The sequence below is a fragment of the Dendropsophus ebraccatus genome, chromosome 8, assembly GCF_027789765.1.
Source record: "Dendropsophus ebraccatus isolate aDenEbr1 chromosome 8, aDenEbr1.pat, whole genome shotgun sequence".
Taxonomy (NCBI): Eukaryota; Metazoa; Chordata; class Amphibia; order Anura; family Hylidae; genus Dendropsophus; species Dendropsophus ebraccatus.
The window spans coordinates 92,376,643-92,396,623 of record NC_091461.1 but is presented as its reverse complement, the minus strand read 5'-3'; the positions used below and the strand labels follow the sequence as shown (position 1 = coordinate 92,396,623).

General features: G+C 44.2%; 1 protein-coding gene across 5 annotated transcripts; it reads right to left on the bottom strand.

Annotated features, from left to right (window-relative positions):
- Positions 1–851: 851 nt before the first annotated feature.
- On the bottom strand, positions 852–19,558 carry LOC138799576 (gastrula zinc finger protein XlCGF57.1-like). Of its 5 annotated transcripts, none has more exons than XM_069980957.1 (9): positions 19,477–19,558; positions 16,412–16,539; positions 16,104–16,289; positions 15,904–16,027; positions 15,669–15,805; positions 13,370–13,481; positions 8,332–8,423; positions 5,332–5,449; positions 852–3,210 (listed from the first exon to the last, which is right to left on the bottom strand). In XM_069980957.1, the coding sequence occupies exons 2-9, from the start codon at positions 16,487–16,489 to the stop codon at positions 2,078–2,080; spliced, it is 1,980 nt and encodes a 659-aa protein (XP_069837058.1). In that variant the 5' UTR covers positions 16,490–16,539; positions 19,477–19,558; the 3' UTR covers positions 852–2,077. The 5 variants fall into 5 exon arrangements, with proteins under 5 accessions (XP_069837058.1, XP_069837059.1, XP_069837056.1 ...); XM_069980958.1 differs by lacking the exon at positions 19,477–19,558 and adding an exon at positions 19,436–19,472; XM_069980955.1 differs by lacking the exon at positions 19,477–19,558 and adding an exon at positions 17,757–18,396.
- Positions 19,559–19,981: the final 423 nt, after the last annotated feature.

Here is a 19,981-nt window from a genome sequence, read left to right as displayed (position 1 = left end):
TGATAGTTGCCCTTTAAGACCGGCATATTCATACGCTAATATCTGCACAATATTCAAACCATTTTGATAAATGTGCCCCACATATCTACTGCAAAAACAACCGTATTCAGATGGATGGAACAGATTTTCAGTCACAGAAATTCCTGACACAAAGCTGCAAAGTCTTAATACACCCTTAGGCTATGTTCACAATATGAATTTTTATGAAAAGAATGGCCACTGTTGCCAATTAAAAGTGACGTTCTAGTCATAGAAAAAAAATAAACAGCCTTAAAATCAATTGAAACAACGGCTATTGTTCACACAGTGCATTGAACAACGGTCGTTGTTTAATATAGCCGTGGAAATAATTGACCTGTCAATTACTTCTGGCCGTTGTTTCCAAACAGCATCCAGAAATAATTGACAGTTCACACAGTGTTGATGGCCTCTATACAGGACACTGCAGTTGTACTCCTGGTCAATTCAATAGGAGCTGATCTGTAGTAACCTCCACCCCAGTATTGCGGCCATAGTGTGACTGAGAATCAATGCTTAATTACACGCACAATTCAATATATTTAAATAATGTTCTTACAGCCGATATTGCAGTATCGGCCGCAGAAACATGAAAAACAGTGGCCGTTGTTTGACACTAATGTGAACATAGCCTTAGGGGGCCTTCACTCACACCGGATCACTGTGGATTCGCAGCAAAATCAGCTGCGGGTAAGTTAAGCCCCCTCCCTAGCAGCCGGAGCATACATCACCTGCCTCCCGTTCAGGCTTGCTTCAGGGGTTTTTGGCAGGACGTCCCGCTCAGCCAATCAGTGCCTGCGGCGGGGCAGCGCACTGATTGGCTGAGTGGGACGAGCAGATGCCGGGGACCCCCGAAGCAAGCCGGAGCAGGGAAGAGGTGATGTATGCTCCGGACGCCGGGGGGGATGGGGGGTAATTTAGATACTCGCAGCGGGATTGACATCCCACTGGGAGTATGTAAGTATGCGAGTATGTATTCTCATTGGGATGCACTGACACTGGATCCACATTGGACGTCGCTGCGGATCCGGTGTGTGTGAAGGAACCCATAAAGTGAAGCTGTCAACTTCAATTTACGTTCCAAACTACTGACACTGTTATATAACTGTTTGAGCCAGGAGACACGTGGTACCCCAAATATATTAGTCTGTGATTTTATAATGTAGAAAGATGCAAAGAGGCAATCCTGAGCTCCTTAAGTCTCTTAACATCTTACTCCGCCCTCCGAACCTGCTTGAGACTCAGCTTCTCGGTGTCAATCAATCATGCAGAGGGGGGAAAAGAGAGGAGACATTCCAGCTTACAGCCCTTCATGCCAGAGAATAAAGGTATTTTTCTACATTCTGGAAGCACAGCTGGATATAAAAAAGGTACTATGTGTTTTGTTGTCCTATTAGCTATCTAAGAGTGTCACTAGTTTGAAAATGTAAATTACAGCTGTCGGCTTCCCTTTAAATGCATAACCATCAGATCTGTCTAGTAGTGGCTTCCCCAGGCAAAATTAGCTATTTACTGGGGGGGGGGGGGGGGGACACCAAGAACTGGACTGATCTCAGATGAGAGTACCCCTATATTTTCTTGTTGTTAGTGGGATAGAAAAGAAAAGCTTGCAAAAAGTGGAGAGACTGCTTGTGTGAACAAATTTCTTTCACAGAAATGGCTTTGGATACCTGAAATTGTGAAAATGAGACATGGAAAAAAATGAAGGGGAAAAAAAGTTCCCCTCAAAAAACAACCTCATAGAGGAGAAACATGGTAACCATATTGTCTAATTACGTTAAAACTAATATCCGTCTATATATATAAAAAAAATGTGTAACCTTTTCCATACTTGCCGAGTTCAAGTATTTCTTTGTCAAGTCAAGGAACCATTTTACCTGTAAAGGTAACGGAGTAATAACGAACACTCTGGGGCTGCACTTGGTTATGGTAAGTCTCATATGAAACTTTCCTCCACCTTAGCTGACCCCCTCCCAGGACCCCGACAATCTCCTGAGATTGGACAAAGAGATTTTTTTTTTATATATAGATATCAATAAAATCTTCCTAAAAAAAACAACTATTGCCCCAAGTGAAGTCTCTGATGTACAACGAGTCCTGAATTACTTGAGAAACACTTGCCACACTGCGGACAGGAAAATGGCTTTTCTCCTGTGTGAGTCCTCTGATGTAATATGAGATTTGCTCTCCGGTTAAAGACTTTTCCGCACTCAAAACAAGCAAAGGGCTTCTCCCCGGTGTGAATCTTCTTATGTCTGATGAAATTTGACTTGTCATTAAAGCTTTTCCCGCACTCTGGACACACAAATGGCTTCTCCCCTTTGTGAATGCGCTCGTGTGTTACCAGCTGGGAGTTATTGGCAAAACGTTTCCCACAGTCGGCACAGGAAAATGGTTTCTCTCCCTTGTGAATCATCTGGTGAATGAGGAGACTGGATTTCTCATGAAACTTTTCATCGCACTCTAAACATGAAAACTGTTTCCCTTCTAAGTGGAAAACTTCATGTCGGACTAGTTCGGCTTTGCTGGTGTATCGCTTCCCACAGTCACAGCAGGAAAAGGGCTTTTCCCCAGTGTGGGTTCTCTGGTGAATTAGAAGGTTAGCTTTACGGTTGAAACCTTTTCCACACTCGCTACATGCAAATGGTTTCTCACCCGTGTGGATTCGCTTGTGTCTTCCAAAGTTTGACTTATCATTAAAGCTTTTTCCGCACTCCGGACAGACAAAAGGCTTTTCTCCCCTGTGAATCCTTAGGTGAGTTACCAGATGAGAGTTACTCTTAAAACTCTTGCCACATTCTAAACAACCAAAAGGCTTCTCTCCTGCATGTATCCTCAAATGTATCAGAAGATGGGAATTACTGGGAAAGCATTTCCCGCACACAGAACATACAAGAGGAACCTTCCCTCTATGTAATCTCTTATGCATAACCAGATCATTATTTCGAGAAAAGCATTTCCCACATTCTGTACAAAGGTGCTGTTTACTTCCCACTCTTGGCTGGGGTTTTACTCTAGGCTCTTGGAAAAACTGTTCATCTCTATAGTGAAAAGAATTCAACTCTAGACTTTGTCCAAAATGCTCCATTTCAAAGTTATAGTCAGCACCAGGGTGAAAGTTCTGGTAAACATAACTGTTTTCTGGGGTAGGGAGGTGACGGATTTCAGAAGATTGTTCTTTGTCTTCAAGGGCTGTGGGAAAAAAAGAAAATGTTTAGAAGGCATTTGCACTCTTGGCATCCTGCCAATCTGACTACTGGCACATTTGTACCGATTCTGAGGATATTACATTCACTGATTACTGTTATGTCGCTTTTACGTGGTTATATGGTCGCTAACCGTTCCTCAGGACTACCCACACAACATGTTTTATTAGCAAATGACTTATTACACAAACAAATATGCAAACAATCGGCGAACTATCAACGATAATTTTCCAACATGTTGAAAGACCAAAATGAACAATTTTTCATTCATTGTTGGGTGTTATTACACGGACAGATAATTGTTCATTTCGATCGTTTTAGGGAATTTTTAAACAATAATGGTTCCGTGTAATAGGGCCTTTAGTGTGATCAAGTGTTAAAGAGGAGTTGTGGCTCTTAAGTCTGTGCTGCACTATGTCACGCCACCTCCTGTTGAATAATAATTTCTTATTGCCTCCATTTCCCGCGCTGCGCGGGTCCTGAAATTCATTCAAGCACTGTAGCCAGGACAAGCGACACATGAGTGCTGAGAAGTGAAGCTTACTTCCGTCAATGCATGTGCAGTGCTCTTCCTGGCTACTGCGCTTAAACAAGTTTAGGACGCAGGACGCACGCGCCATCAGCTGTGCAGGAACTGGAGTCTTAGATGAAATTACTATTGAAAAATAGGAGGGCGGAACCACCAAGGAGGAGGTCTAACAGAGTGCCGCACGGCCTGAGAGCCGCAACTCCTCATTGACACTTGGTCACACTAAGATTAACTGTTACATGGACAAATAAGCTAAAGGTACCATATTAAATAGGGTCCTGTGATCTATATAACACTTTCAGCAACTCTGGGCAGGTCTGAGTGCTGACAGATTCCCTCTAAATCTGTGATCTATACATGATTCTCCTTAATAGCCTCTGAAGAAGAAAATAAAAGTGTACAGCCATTAAAGTTTAAAGAAAATACCACATTGAGATCAAATCCAACATCATTATGTTACACGTAGGTATGGGTAGCAGAAGAGTGGGATGTTGGCCGATGTGTGAGTACCCCCACAGTGTCTCCTCCAGACAAATAGTAAGAAAATGTAAATGACAACCATGGATGACTAGCGAGTATGGTGAAACTTTTAAAGCTTTTAAGTGGTCTGCATACAAGTATACATAAAATCAAGAAGCTGTACAATTCCACATCCGTAGCTGTTGTGTAGGTCCACAAGAGTGTATGAAACACTGGGGATTATCACAGCAAGGACATCAGTACAGCCAGGATGCCACTACACGGCTCACTGCAGCCAGATCATCATCGGACAGTATACAACAGCTAGGATGCTAGTATTTTCGACTCCCGGATATCATCTCTCATATCAGCCACTCCTGTATTGACAGTTTGTACATCAGTGTTTCTGCAATATCCGTATCCATCTGGACATCTTCCCATCCATAGACAGCCATATTGTACACACATCCATACAGTGGGCACATATCTATACATCTACTTTGATCGGGCATACCTACAAGAAGGGGAGCGGACTCATATGTACCAGTAATCACCTCCTGATGAGCCTGCGCAACATCTGAGTGAAACTTGACCAGTCCATTCCCTGAGGAACCCAGCGCCATCTTCTGGGGAAAATGACACAGGTGGACAAGTTGTGACCCTAAGATGGATTGGATTGAACTATAGTCATAGGCAGGAGGCACCATCTATCATTGCCCACTGCTCAGAGGGCACAAAATTACAGGCTATACGTAATCACACAAAACTACAGGTCACACTGAACACCAAGCATTAGGTGTGATACACATATCATCCAACTAGTCCATGTAGGGCTAGCCCCGCCTGGCTGAGGGGATGCCCACACCAGGTGGTCCTTAGATCCACAGGAGGAGCAGAACAGGGCCTAGTGTTTCATACACACTTTTGTGGACCCTTCCCACACAACAGCTACAGCTGTGGAATTGTACATCTACTTGATTTTACCCTATATGTATTTTTGTATGAAGAACAATAAAAAGCTAAGTTTTACCATACTTGCTAGTCAACCACGATTGTAATTTATATTTTCTTATAATTATGTTGCAGCCAGATAGACCAAAATGACAAACCACAACTCACCTATACGAGCATCTCTAGGAGCCTGTGCCTCCATCTTACATTGCTGGTCATCCTCTATATAATCCTCATCATCATCTTCTTCTTCAATATCAATTATAACAATATTCAGATTTTCATCCTAGAAAGTAAAAGGAGCAGAAATATGCTAACAGTCTGCAAACCTTTGAATATCACTATTAGCTTAGTGTATTGAAGGGTTTTTCTGGGTTTATAGCATTGGTGGCCTCTCCACAGGACACTGCAGTTCTATTCCTGGGCAATTCAGCAGGAGTTGATCTGCAGTAACCTGCACAACCAGTACACAGTAGACAGGACTTCTGGTACTATTTGCTGTGTATGGGTGCCGGTCAGCGTTGCCCCCACAATCAGTCCTTGATAGACTATCCTGTAAAGAGGTCATCAATGTTATAAACCCGGACAACTTCTTTAAAGGGGTACTCCGGAGGGGGAAAAAAAATTAAAATCAACTTGTGTCAGTAAGTTATACAGAATTGTAAATTACATCTTATTTAAAAATCTAATCTCTTCCAATACTTATCAGCTGCTGTATGGCCTGCAGGAAGTGGTGTATTCTTTCCAGTCTGACACGGTGCTCTCTGCTGCCATCTCTGTCCATGTCAGGAACTGTCCAGAACAGTAGGAAATCCCCATAGAAAACCTCTCCTGCTCTGGACAGTTCCTGATACAGACAGAGGTGGCAGCAGAGAGCACTGTGTCAGACTGGAGAGAATACGCCATTTCTTGCTGGGCATACAGTAGCTGATAAGTACTGGAAGACTCAAATCTACTTGTAGATTACAAATCTACTGGATTTTTCAGCATATAAAAGACATGGAAACATGTTGGCAGAAAAAGACCACTTGATCCATCTAGTCTCCCCTTTTAGTGTTTCCCTTCTTATTATCTTAGGATAGATATATGTTTATGCCAGGCATATAAGGTCAGGTTATATGGCTCCTGATGAAGTGAGTGAAACGTACGTCGGGCTGTCTGTGCTGGAGAGTGGTAAGATGTCAGTGTGGTAGCTGATGCTCACCCCCTTCCTTTCTGTGTTTGGATATTTTATTTCTCACTCTTTCTGCCTATATTTGGGCTTGTACTTATTGTATGCTGGGCAGATTAGTGGGTTTACTTTGTTCCACTATACACACTTGTGTTTGCCCTGTGTGTTGGCCCTGCACATACAAGAGGTCATCTAATCTATATATATATAGCTGTGCCTTACACGGGGTGTTCCCCTTTATACTGTTTATTTATCATTTGTCCTTAGTCACATATACCCCACTGACATCTATTCCCCTCTCCAGTTTTGTACTTCTGTGTATCTCATGGTGATAATTATGTAATTTATTATTGATTTAAATAAAGAAATATGTTTTGTTCACGTATTAGTTCTGCAATTTTTTTCTTTGGTTGATATTTAATATTTGAATTGCAAACATATTATTTTGTGGCAGACTTTTTGGGGTTTCTATAAGGGTTTAAGGTTTTTTTTTTTTATACTTTTAAAAACTTTTATTATTACACTTTTTTTAAAAGCTTATTTTTCACAATAAAACATGCAATCATTAGATTGTATATACTGATCTATGCTATGTCATAGTATAGCATAGATCAGTGTTATCGGCAATCTATGCATAGAGTCTGCCTGAGAGCAGACTCTATTCATAGATGGCCAATTCGACAGGAAGGAGGTAAGTGGATTACCCCCGCCTGTCGGTACAAGCCTTTTTTTTCAATTAATTTTTATTTGGTGTGTATTAGAAGAGGGGTCCTCTTGCACGGCGAGTATATCCCACACTATATTTAAAGTGACACTGTCACGCCCTTTTTGCATTCTGACTTCTCTACACAGCTGTAAAGGGTAAATTTTGCAGTTTTCATACCTTATTTTATATCATACCTCATGGTGCTTGTTCCAGTAAAAAGTCATCTTTTATCATATGTGGATTGCGCTACGCGGGCGGAGCTTCATGGCTGAAGCGCACAGTGCCACCATAGGCCCCGTCCCATGGTGCAATCACCGTATAGGCCCTGCTCCCTCAGCGGCCATTGGTATGGGCCGACCTAGAGGGGGTGGGGCCTAGACCTTTAGGCTGGCCTGTTCCAATAGCCATCATGGGGGGGCGGCTATGGTGGCGCTGTGGGCGTGGCTAAGTGGTGCTTCACCTGTGAAGCACCGCCCACGTAGCACAATCTGCAGATGATAAAAGACCACTTTTTACTGGAACAAGCACCATGACGTATGATATAGAATATGGTATGAAAACTGCTAAATTTACCCTTTACACCTGCGTAGAGAAGTCATAATGCAAAAAGGGGGTGACAGTGTCACTTTGAAATATAGAGTGTGGGATACACTCGCCGTAAAAGACTACCCCTCTTCCAATGCACCTCAAATAAAAAATCATAAAAAAAACATCAGACAGCAGCGAGATCTGAGAGGCAGAGAAGGAGGTACAATAATACCAGTAGGATACAAGGACGGGCCAGACATATGAAGAGAGGTGTGTTTTTCTGGGCACAGCGCCACTCTACTGCATCCCTTTTTTTCTCTCATATAGTCCGGACCTTTGCCCTTTGCACGGTCGCCGCATACAGCGGGAATGCGGCTGTTTTTGAGCTCCCCCCACTGTATGCAGCGACTGCAGATTCTCTAGTTTGGTTTCTGAGTTTTTCAGCACCCTCCCTATGAGACAACACCAGGCGTATAAGATGACCCCTGACTTTTGAGAAGATTTTCCTGGGTTAATAAGTAGTCTTACACACAGGAAAATACAGTATATAACTTTCTGACATCAGTTGATTAGATTTTTTTTTTACCCTCCATAGTGCCCCTTTAATCCTATCCATCCAGCCAGAACCTGGATTTTGGGTTCAGCAGCTGTGACAGGCCAGAAAAGAGATTAGTGCCTCATGTTCACTTACAATTGAGTCATGGAATGAGGCACAGGCAGGGTAAACCATCTAACAGGTGAAGATTAACTCAGAGTACAGTACCTCATTCTGTCTTTTGAAGGCTTTCTGATTTAACGCATAAGGTGCTGGATCAGAAGGACTGGGGAATCTTTTTGGTATGATACTGGATACTTCTGTAAGAGACATATGTCACATTTTCAGCAAATCTGAACAAAATACCAATATACAAAAGAAACATTGATGGAGTATACTGTTCTACTAAAGAATAAAGCATCACCTGTGTGAACTTGGCCTTCTGGACTCCTTACCCAAAATGATTAACCATTAGGCAATTATTGATTAAAACTTATTAAAAACTAGATAATCAGCACATTACACAGTAGTCTTGTACTATGTTAAGGTCTTTTAGGCTATATTCACAAATCCTTTATTCAGCTGTCCTTTGCACCAAAAGTGTGCAGTCTTTCTCCAGTTACGGAGTTTAGAGTCGACTCATTTATCGACTGAGTGGATGTTTTGTGCAGCCATTTAATTTATTATCAGCCGTACATCTCCCTGTGTAAACAGATGATGAGCAGCCGACAATGAAGAATTTAAATAGATGCATGGACAATCTCCTCAGCAAATGAGGGGGGAATCAAAGAGATTGGCACTTGGTGTTATGGCAGTGTCGGCCCATCTAAAAAGGCACAATTGATAGCAATCCTCTAGGACTTCCCATTAAAAGGGCCACGTCAGATATGTCATATTATGTTTAAACCCAAACAATGACTAAAGCATGTAGGTTAAAGTCAACGCATGATTAAAAGGGTTGTCTCACCAAAGATATCCTAGATATATGCTGTCCAGGGGCGTAGCTAATGTCTCTTGGGCCCTGGTGCAAGAGGTCAACTTGGGGCCCCCCCCCCCTTACCACATACTGACTAACACAACCGCTGCTACTGAATAAAATCCTCTGTACATAGACCAATATCACCTCATCCAGTCATATAGAGGTGGCCCCAGCTCTACACAGGCTCTATACACCATATACATTACAGTGCAAATATATCAGGTGACTCACAGGGGACGTCTTCTCTGATCGGAGTTCTTCCCTTTTCATCTTCTCCATCTGCCCAGGGCCATTATGAGAACTTTTTGGAGCCACGAATCCACAGAATCTGCCAGACAAACATATTAGGCTCCTCACACTGACACCATCCTCATCTCTCTACAAACTGCACATCTGTATTGGCCCCTTTACACCCTCATTTAGTGGGTAGCCTGACTCTATGTGACTCCCTTATAGTACATATCCCCCTATTGTATACACCCCCTGTGTAGTCCACCTTATAGATGGCCCCCCAATGTTTCCCCCTTATAGATGGCCCCCTGTGTTGTCCCTATTATAGATGCCCCCCATGTTATCCCCCATATAGATTGCCCCCATGTTATCAACCATATAGATGCCCCCCATTTTATCCCCCTTACAGATGCCCCCCATGTTGTCCCCTCCTCCTGCCCCTCCATCATCATACTACTACCCCTTTCATCCTCCTGCCCCTCCATCATCATACTACAACCACCTCCACCATAATACTACTACCCCTTCATCCTCCTGCCCTTTCATCATCATACCACTTCACCCCTCATCATCCTCTTGTTCCATCATCATCATACCACTACATCCTCATCATCCTCTTGTTCCATCATCATCATACCACTACATCCTCATCATCCTCTTGTTCCTTCATCATCATACCACTACACCCCTCATCATCCTCTTGTTTCATCATCATACCACTACACCCCCCATCATCCTCTTGTTCCATCATCATCATCATCATACCACTACATCCTCATCATCTTCTTGTTCCATCATCATACCACTACACCCCTCATCATCCTCTTGTTCCTTCATAATCCTCTTGTTCCTTCATCATCATACCACTACACCCCCCATCATCCTCTTGTTCCATCATCATCATACCACTACACCCCCATCATCCTCTTGTTCCTTCATCATCATACCACTACACCCCTCATCATCCTCTTGTTCCATCATCATCATCATACCACTACATCCTCATCATCTTCTTGTTCCATCATCATACCACTACACCCCCCATCATCCTCTTGTTCCATCATCATACCACTACACCCCTCATCATCCTCTTGTTCCATCATACCACTACACCCCCATCATCCTCTTGTTCCATCATCATACCACTACACCCCTCATCCTCCTCTTGTTCCATCATCATCATACCACTACATTCCTATCATCCTCTTGTTCCATCATCATCATACCACTACACCCCTCATCATCCTCTTGTTCCATCATACCACTACATCCCCATCATCCTTGTTCCATCATCATCATACCACTACACCCCTCATCATCCTCTTGTTTCATCATCATACCACTACACCCCTCATCATCATACCACTACACCCCTCATCATCCTCTTGTTCCATCATCATACCACTACACCCCCATCATCCTCTTGTTCCATCATCATACCACTACACCCCTCATCCTCCTCTTGTTCCATCATCATCATACCACTACATTCCCATCATCCTCTTGTTCCATCATCATCATACCACTACACCCCTCATCATCCTCTTGTTCCATCATCATACCACTACACCCCCATCATCCTCTTGTTCCATCATCATCATCATCATCATACCACTACACCCCTCATCATTCTCTTGTTCCATCATCATCATACCACTACACCCCTCATCATTCTCTTGTTCCATCATCATCATACCACTACACCCCTCATCTTCCTCTTGTTCCATCATCATCATCATCATACCACTACACCCCTCATCTTCCTCTTGTTCCATCATCATCATCATCATCATCATCATACCACTACACCCCTCATCTTCCTCTTGTTCCATCATCATCATCATACTACTACACCCCCATCATCCTCTTGTTCCTTCATCAACATACCACTACACCCCATCATCCTCTTGTTCCTTCATCATCATCATACCACTACACCCCCATCATCCTCTTGTTCCTTCATCATCATCATACCACTACACCCCCATCATCCTCTTGTTCCTTTATCATCATACCACTACACCCCTCATCTTCCTCTTGTTCCTTTATCATCATACCACTACACCCCTCATCTTCCTCTTGTTCCATCATCATCATCATCATCATACTACTACACCCCACCATCCTCTTGTTCCTTCATCATCATCATCATCATACCACTACACCCCTCATCTTCCTCTTGTTCCATCATCATCATCATACCACTACACCCCATCATCCTCTTGTTCCATCATCATCATACCACTACACCCCTCATCATTCTCTTGTTCCATCATCATACCACTACATCCCCATCATCCTCGTTCCATCATCATCATACCACTACACCCCTCATCATCCTCTTGTTCCATCATCATACCACTACATCCCCATCATCCTCGTTCCATCATCATCATACCACTACACCCCTCATCATCCTCTTGTTCCATCATACCACTACACCCCCATCATCCTCGTTCCATCATCATCATACCACTACACCCCTCATCATCCTCTTGTTCCATCATCATACCACTACACCCCTCATCATCCTCTTGTTCCATCATCATCATACCACTACACCCCCCATCATCCTCTTGTTCCTTCATCATCATACCACTACACCCCTCATCATCCTCTTGTTCCATCATCATACCACTACACCCCTCATCCTCCTCTTGTTCCATCATCATCATACCACTACATTCCCATCATCCTCTTGTTCCATCATCATCATACCACTACACCCCTCATCATCCTCTTGTTCCATCATCATACCACTACATCCCCATCATCCTCGTTCCATCATCATCATACCACTACACCCCTCATCATCCTCTTGTTCCATCATCATACCACTACACCCCCATCATCCTCTTGTTCCATCATCATCATCATACCACTACACCCCATCATCCTCTTGTTCCTTCATCATCATCATCATCATCATCATACCACTACACCCCTCATCTTCCTCTTGTTCCATCATCATCATCATACTACTACACCCCCATCATCCTCTTGTTCCTTCATCAACATACCACTACACCCCATCATCCTCTTGTTCCTTCATCATCATCATACCACTACACCCCCATCATCCTCTTGTTCCTTCATCATCATCATACCACTACACCCCCATCATCCTCTTGTTCCTTTATCATCATACCACTACACCCCTCATCTTCCTCTTGTTCCATCATCATACCACTACACCCCCATCATCCTCTTGTTCCATCATCATACCACTACACCCCCATCATCCTCTTGTTCCATCATCATCATCATACCACTACACCCCCCATCATCCCCTTAAAAACAAAAAAATCTATACTCACCTGCATGATTTCTGTAGCCCCCAGGTCACACGCGCTGGCGGGCTTCCCCCGGCGGGAGGCGGGGCTTAGCGCGGAGGGGGCGGAGCTTCGCGGGACCTGTTTTTTTTCTTAAGGCGATGCTCCCTGCGCTGGAAGTACTTCCCCCCCCCCGCCGCACACAGAGCTCCCTGGGGGCCGCAAGACAGCCGGGGGCCCCTGCCTCTTGTGATCGCAAGCAAAACATTGCTTGCGGTCACAAGAGGGAGTGGGAGGCGGGCAGTGCAGTGGTAAGGGGGGGCCTCGCGGGCCCCCCCTTGGTAGCGGCCCGGTCGCGGCGGCGACCCCTGCGACCGCGGTCGCTACGCCACTGATGCTGTCAATGTCCAAATGAACTGAGGTCACAGTGGACACCCACCAACCAGATACTGCTACGTCTAATGATATGCCATCAATGTCTTAAGAGAGACGGCTCCTCAAAGATACTGTCATTTGCAGTAACTTTTGTCATGTCGCTGTTTGCATTGGGTCTCACTCCTAAACCAAGGATACAGCTGGGGAAAGTGTTCTGCAGCACGCATCTCTCTCCAGCAGGTTTAAGACCCCGTGCGATCAGTAACCTGTTACAGGATGTGCACCATATTAACTGCTTGTGTCCAGAATTTCTTGGCACTTTAGAATTCTCCAGTCCAGGAGTCCGGTCTGACATCAGATAATAAAAAGATAACTTGACTCCTTATGGAATTCAATGACCAGTACTCACCTGGGGTGAGATCTATAACCATTTCCCTGTGCTGTTCTTTACTTATATCATAGGTCCTTTGTCCTTTGCTTTGATGGACAACTTCATCTTGCCACATACTGAAATCTTCACCCTAAATGTTGAATGAAAATAAAGTTAATATCTGGATTACAAACCTGGGTCTGTTCTGCGTAATTCCTTCTTTCATGTCCCTCATATCCACAATCAATAATGAAAGACAGGGAGAACAGCGAATCTATAGTCTAAGACTAATTCTTCACACTCTAAATAGTTCAAACCACTATATTCAAGCCACTATTCCCACCCTCATAATAGTTTTACTACTTTAGGCTATGTTCACACTACGTAAAAATACGGCCGTTGTTGCAATTGGCAACAACGACCATACTTTGTACTCCTGCATATACACATCGTATGCGTTACGGCCGGGATCCCATACGGACCCGCAAATAACTGACATGTCAGTTTTCTGGGGCCGCAATTCAGTGAATTGCGGCCGCAGAAAGACCTGTCAGTTCACACAATGAAGTGAGCGGCTCCGGGCGCTTTTGCTTCATTGTGTGCTGTGGGAGGTTTTGAAGCGGGTGCGCGCTGATGCGCCTGCATCAGAACACTGCGGCCGGAAAGATCATCTGGCCGGTACTACAGGACCGGCAGGGATGATCTGTGCAGAGACCGGACGATCTGTGACCCGGCCGGTCCTATACGTAGTGTGAACATAGCCTTATATTGTGAAAACTTAAAGGGACCATCAGGGATTAGAAAACAATGGCTTATTTCTTTCACATACAGGATGACACGTTTTTTTACATGTTGTGCGATTTGGCAGCTCAGTCCCATTCACTTCAATAGAGCCAAACTGCAATGTTTCACATAACTGTGTGCTTCTGAAAGAACGCAGCCATCTTTTTGTAATCCTAGACAACCCTGAGCCCCCTACATCACAGAGGAGCCCAGTGATGATGTCGGCGAACAAGGAAGATTACAGGACGGCCCCTCTGTGACAATGGGGGCTCTGACACAGAAAGGCATGTTTACAGACAAACGTTTGTGCCATCAGTTTCTACCTAGTGCCAGTGGACCATCCACATGACTAGATAGCAGTAAATGACATACAGCGTGGGAGGTAATTGGGGGGTTATGTGCAATGTGGAAACAGTATTTGTATGTCTAGGAACATTGCTACTGGCTGTATTATAATATGTTACTAGCTTCTGGTCCGATTTTGTGGTGATTGGTTCCCTTTAAGGGGTAATAGCATACTAAACCTACATGTTATGCAATAAACAGAACATGTCCCAACACATTTCTGCCATTAAAGTTTCATCAGGGGGCCATAGTATTAGGAAACCATTGCTAGACAATACACTGGCATGGGAAGACAGACAGGGATGGCTCATGTATCCCAAAATACACAGTATATGTGGCACTGCTTTTACTGCCTTGTTGGATATTCTCTTTTTTTATCTTCACTGGCTGGTGGTGTAGTTTTCTATTACACTAATATTTACAGCTGTAATATACACCTGATAGCTGCTCTATCCCTGTAAATGTACAGAATGTGTCTCTAAAGAAGAAACCTAGCAATGGTCACAGAGTGGGTGTTTACTTGGTGGCATAGGGGTGTGTGTTAGGAGAGAATAGACCTAGAATCTCCTACTTTGCATAAAACTTTTAAAAGTGCTGGAGCAATGGATTGTAGTAAAGAGTTATCTCCCGATTCAGGGTCAGAGGTGCCTTTAGTTTAGTCAGCTATGGACAAGCCCACTTTAAGAACCTGGCACTAGCGCTTATCAAAGGTTTGTGCATTTGAAACAAAGTAAAAAAGAAAGAAAAAAAACTGCATGAACATCTAAGTGTGGTGACTCCATAATTTTTTTTAAGGGTCCTATTCCATGGGACGATTATCGTTCAGATTATTGTTAAGTCGTTCGTATCTAAGCAATAATCGCTCGGTTGAATAGCAGTTAAAGATTAACGACCAAACGAGAAATCGTTGATCGTTTAATAAGACCTGGACCTATTTTTATCATTGCTCATTCGCAAATCGTTCGCATTGAATAAGACGTCGTTCGCAGTAGTGACGACCGCAATAACAACGACAAGACGACCGCAATTAACGATTATCGTTCCATGTAAATGGGTGAACGATTTCAGGTCTTTCGCAATAGCGGTCGTTTATCATTAACGATTATGCGAACGATAATCGTCCAGTGGAATAGGGCCCTAAGGGTTGTATCAATATATCATCATTAAAGAAAAGAAACCCCATCTGAACTATAGGTAAAGGTAAAGATACCTTGCTGTCTTTCTTATTGGAGGCTTGTTTAGGCTCAATAATACAGTCCTCAATCATACTCTGATTTTCCTCTTCACGATCCTGTACAAAGACAGGACTAAGATACCTCTCCGGTGTACTCCTCATACTGGACCCGTCTGTTCAAAATAAATGCAGGAACTAAATACACAGTTTATACATGATGGCCAAATAATAGATGTATCTAGATGACCCTCAAAACTGCTCTCTCCATTACCCAGAGATTCCAGGTGCTGATCAGTCTCCACCACAACGTCCTTGTACATATGCTTGTGTTCTTCTATATACTCCCACTCCTCCATGGTGAAACAGACAATAACATCCTGATCTCTAAAAGGGACCTGTTACACATAATAATACAGTCATTATCTATACACAATATCCCTATGTACTGCATATTATCCCCGCAGCGCTCACCTCTCCTGTCAGCAGATGAATGATCTTGTTTGTGAGTTCTAGGATCTTCTGCTCATCGTTGCCCTCACATACTGGTTGAGATGAAGGCAATGTGATAGGGTTCTGAGTCCTGCCAAACTTTCTCAAGTTGTGGAGACGGCTGCTGGATGTCCTGTGATAAAGAGACTTCTCCATGGGGCCATAATCCTGAATAAACAGGTAATAAGGAATGTTATATATATGGCATACTTCAAACACCTTCTTATTTAGAAATAAACATTTCTGCTTTTTTTCCGATCTCATGTGACTTAGCTCCAAAAATCCCTCACCTCTCCAGTCAGCAGATAGATGATCTCCAGGGTGAGGCTTAATATTTGCTCAGTTAGGTGACTCTTCTCCTTGTCCATTCTGAAGGCTAAGCCTTGGCCCTGCTGCTTAGGACCAGACGTCCAGAGCCCTTAAATCAGAAAATATGAGTATTTAATACTTAGGGTATGTGCACACTACGGAATCCCAACGGAACACCCGTTGCGGATTCCACAGCTCACGGCCGCGCACATCTCCGCCAGTGCCATAGACTCCATTCTATACATAAGCAAATTCCACAGTCAGCCCAAAGAATGAACAGGTTCATTCTTTGGACAGATGGCAGAATCCGCCCGTGCATAGAATGGAGTCTATGGCAGTGGCGGAAATGCACACGGCCGTGAGCGGAGGCGGGCTGCGGAAGGTTGCAAATTTTTGCTCAATGCTGACATTTTTTTTTCTTTGCAAAATAGACCTTATGCAAAAATTTCCAAAATTTTTTTACACCAGAAACCTGGAATGTGTGATTTCAGCCTAAGGGGGGGTTCATACTGAGGAATTCTTGCGGATAATTTCCGCGGAATTCCATTTTGTGTCCACGCACACGGCCGCGCGCCTTTCCGCCGGCTCCATAGACACCATTCTATGGGCCGGCGTATTCCGCTATCCACCGAAAGAAGTGACATAGAATGGTGTCTATGGAGCCGGCGGAAAGGAGCGCGGACAGCCGACGGAATTCCGCAGAGTTTATCCGCGAGAATTCCGTAGTGTGAACCCACCCTAAGAGTGACAGTGATGACAAGCTATATAAGGCACTGCAGAGTTAGGCCAGATTCACACGTTAATGTTCAGTCTGCATGCTGGATGTATATCACGGACTGAACTTTTTAACTCTTACAGGACTCCCTGCTTCATAGTTCATTGTGATGAAAAGTTCAGTCCATGATACACATCCAGCATACGGACCATATATCATGGACCGAACACAAATGTTTGAATCTGAAGGACTTATTTTTACGTTCCGTATAACTAGGAAGCTATGGACGGGGAAGCCCTGTAGTGGACTCTTACCCTGCCCGGCATCACGTATCAATATGATGCCAGGAGTGGTAAACGTGTTTAAATCTTTGTGGCACTATGATGACACATGCCACGTGGCTGCTTCATTACAGGGCCTCAATGATTTAAACACTTTACCTGCTCTCGGCATTATATTAATACATGTTGCCGGGAAGGGAAAGAGTCCACTACAGGTTTCTCGGTCCATAGCTTCCTAGTTATATGGTACATGAGAATAAGCCCTAAGTCGACACTATGTAAATAAAGCAATTAATATCATAGCTATATAAGAAGTGAAACTATTCATACCTTTATTGTAGTTGTATGATACTGCAATCTTAAAGGGGTAGAGGCGGGACTCCGCTACGGCCGCTGAATGGCTGAGCTGCCTTGAGACATCACGTCAGCTCACACCAGGAAGCGCCCGCGGGACGGGAGTACGGGGCAGCGCAATCCGGGACCCGGTGCTGGAACCGGGGAGGTAAGTGACCGCCATAGGCCATAGCTCAAAAATACCCCTGGGTCGGAGTACCCCTTTAAGTGTTGCTGAGGCGTAGCCAGAGGAGGGATAAGATGCCCTGGCCATGCCTCAAAGACACTTCAGAGTGGCAACAAATTTTTTTTTTTTAGTTGAATGCAGCCTTGGACAACAACAGTTAGGTACGGACAGTCTTCTTACATAGATATATTGTCACGTAAGCAGTCTAGGAAGTCTTTTCTAGCTGACAGTTTCCTTTAAGAAATGAAATTCTACTACTTTCATATACTATCTGGCTATTTTGCAATAAACTTAAACTAAATGCTATGGATGGTATCAGATTTTAATGGAATGTCATGGAGTTCACACTGTGTTTTTGCAATCCGTTCAACGTATCAGTTTTTAATTGGTTACGCAGTCAACACTACTTTTGTGTCCATTAGAAAAAGCATCCGTTTCGATCTTTTTTTTTTTTTTTTTTTTTTATAATGGAAGTCAATGAAAAAACACATCCAAACGGATGACACACAATTGCATCAGTTTTTTCCAGACGTCTTAGAGACATATGAATAGTTTTGATCTCTTGAGGTTTAGAGGTTCCAACCTCCAAGAGCTGGAAGAAGAGTGAGGCTGGGCACACTACTTCCCAGGAGACATTGCGAGCCGTCTATGGAGCGTAGTGAAGATTGCAGCAAGTCCGGGTGATGTGTTCAAAGGAAAAAGTAATAAACAGAACTTAAAGGGGTACACCGGCATAGGGGTATTTTTACTGTATGGCCAGGAGGGGTTGGATATAGACGCCGCCATCCACATACCTCCCGGATCTCGCCACCCCGTTCTCCTGTCCAGTTGCCGTTTCCTGGTCTGAGCTGCAGCTTGAGACGTGACGTCCCAAGGCAGCTCAGCCATTGGGAGCTGCCTTGGGACGTCACGTCTCAAACCGCAACTCAGACCAGGAAGCGGCAGCCGGACGGGAGAACGGTGCAGCACGATCTAATGGAACTGGGGAGGTAAGTGGACGGCAGCATCTATATCCACACTCTTCCCGGCCATACCGTAAAAATACCCCTAGCCCGGAGTACCCCTTTAAAAAAAAAAAAAAAAACACACACAGGTCTCAAACTCCCAGCCCTCCAGCTGTTGCAAAACTACAATTTCCATCATGCCTGGCGAGCTAGAGCTTTGGTGGTCCAGGCATGATGGGAATTGTAGTTTTGCAAGAGCTGGGTGTCTGGGAGTGTGACGCCCCTGGGTTAGAATTACTACCAATATATCAGTAATTACAAACTAATAATATTATAAATACAAAGGGTTAAGAAGCAGATAGTAATAGATAAAAGAGAGGAGTGCTAGTAAATAACACTACTAGTATTTCTAATACAGACAACCCCCCTCTATAGTGTGGGGGACAGAGCTGCTGATGTAAGTGACACATCCTGGACTGACAATGTATGCCAGGACCCTGCAGAAGGCGGCTATCCTGAGGACCCCACACCACCCCATCACTTACCGCAACTCCCCTTCTAGCTACCCCTTTAATCTTAAACTCACCGGAGACGGAAATGAGCCGCTGACAAGTACTTCCTGATCTTGCGTTCCACAGAATGGCTTGGTTTGCGTTCCATGACACGGAGCTACGAGGCGGCCGGTGCACAGAGGAGGCGGAGCCTTGGTGGGTGACGATACGGTCACATGATCGCAATGTGTGTAGCACGTGACCCCTAAGCTATTATAGGCTGGTGACCCTCCTTCTCCTGGACCCTTGTGGGCACAGACGAGGAATCCTCAGGGATTCAACCAGCAGAGAGATGTGGAGGCCGGAGAGGTCACACTGTAGCGTTATAAACAGATGAGGCTCCTGCTGTTATTAGGAGCTCAGTGTTGGTCCATGTAGACTTGTATCCTGCTATGTTCTGTGCTTAAGAGGTTACAGGGACTAGAGGGGTGACCCTGCTGCCGCCTCACTGCTGAACCCAGTACAGTGGTACCTTGGTTTAAGAGCTCAAAGTTTTTCAAAATTGTGACTTGGTTTAAGAGCATTGGTTTGGTTTAAGAG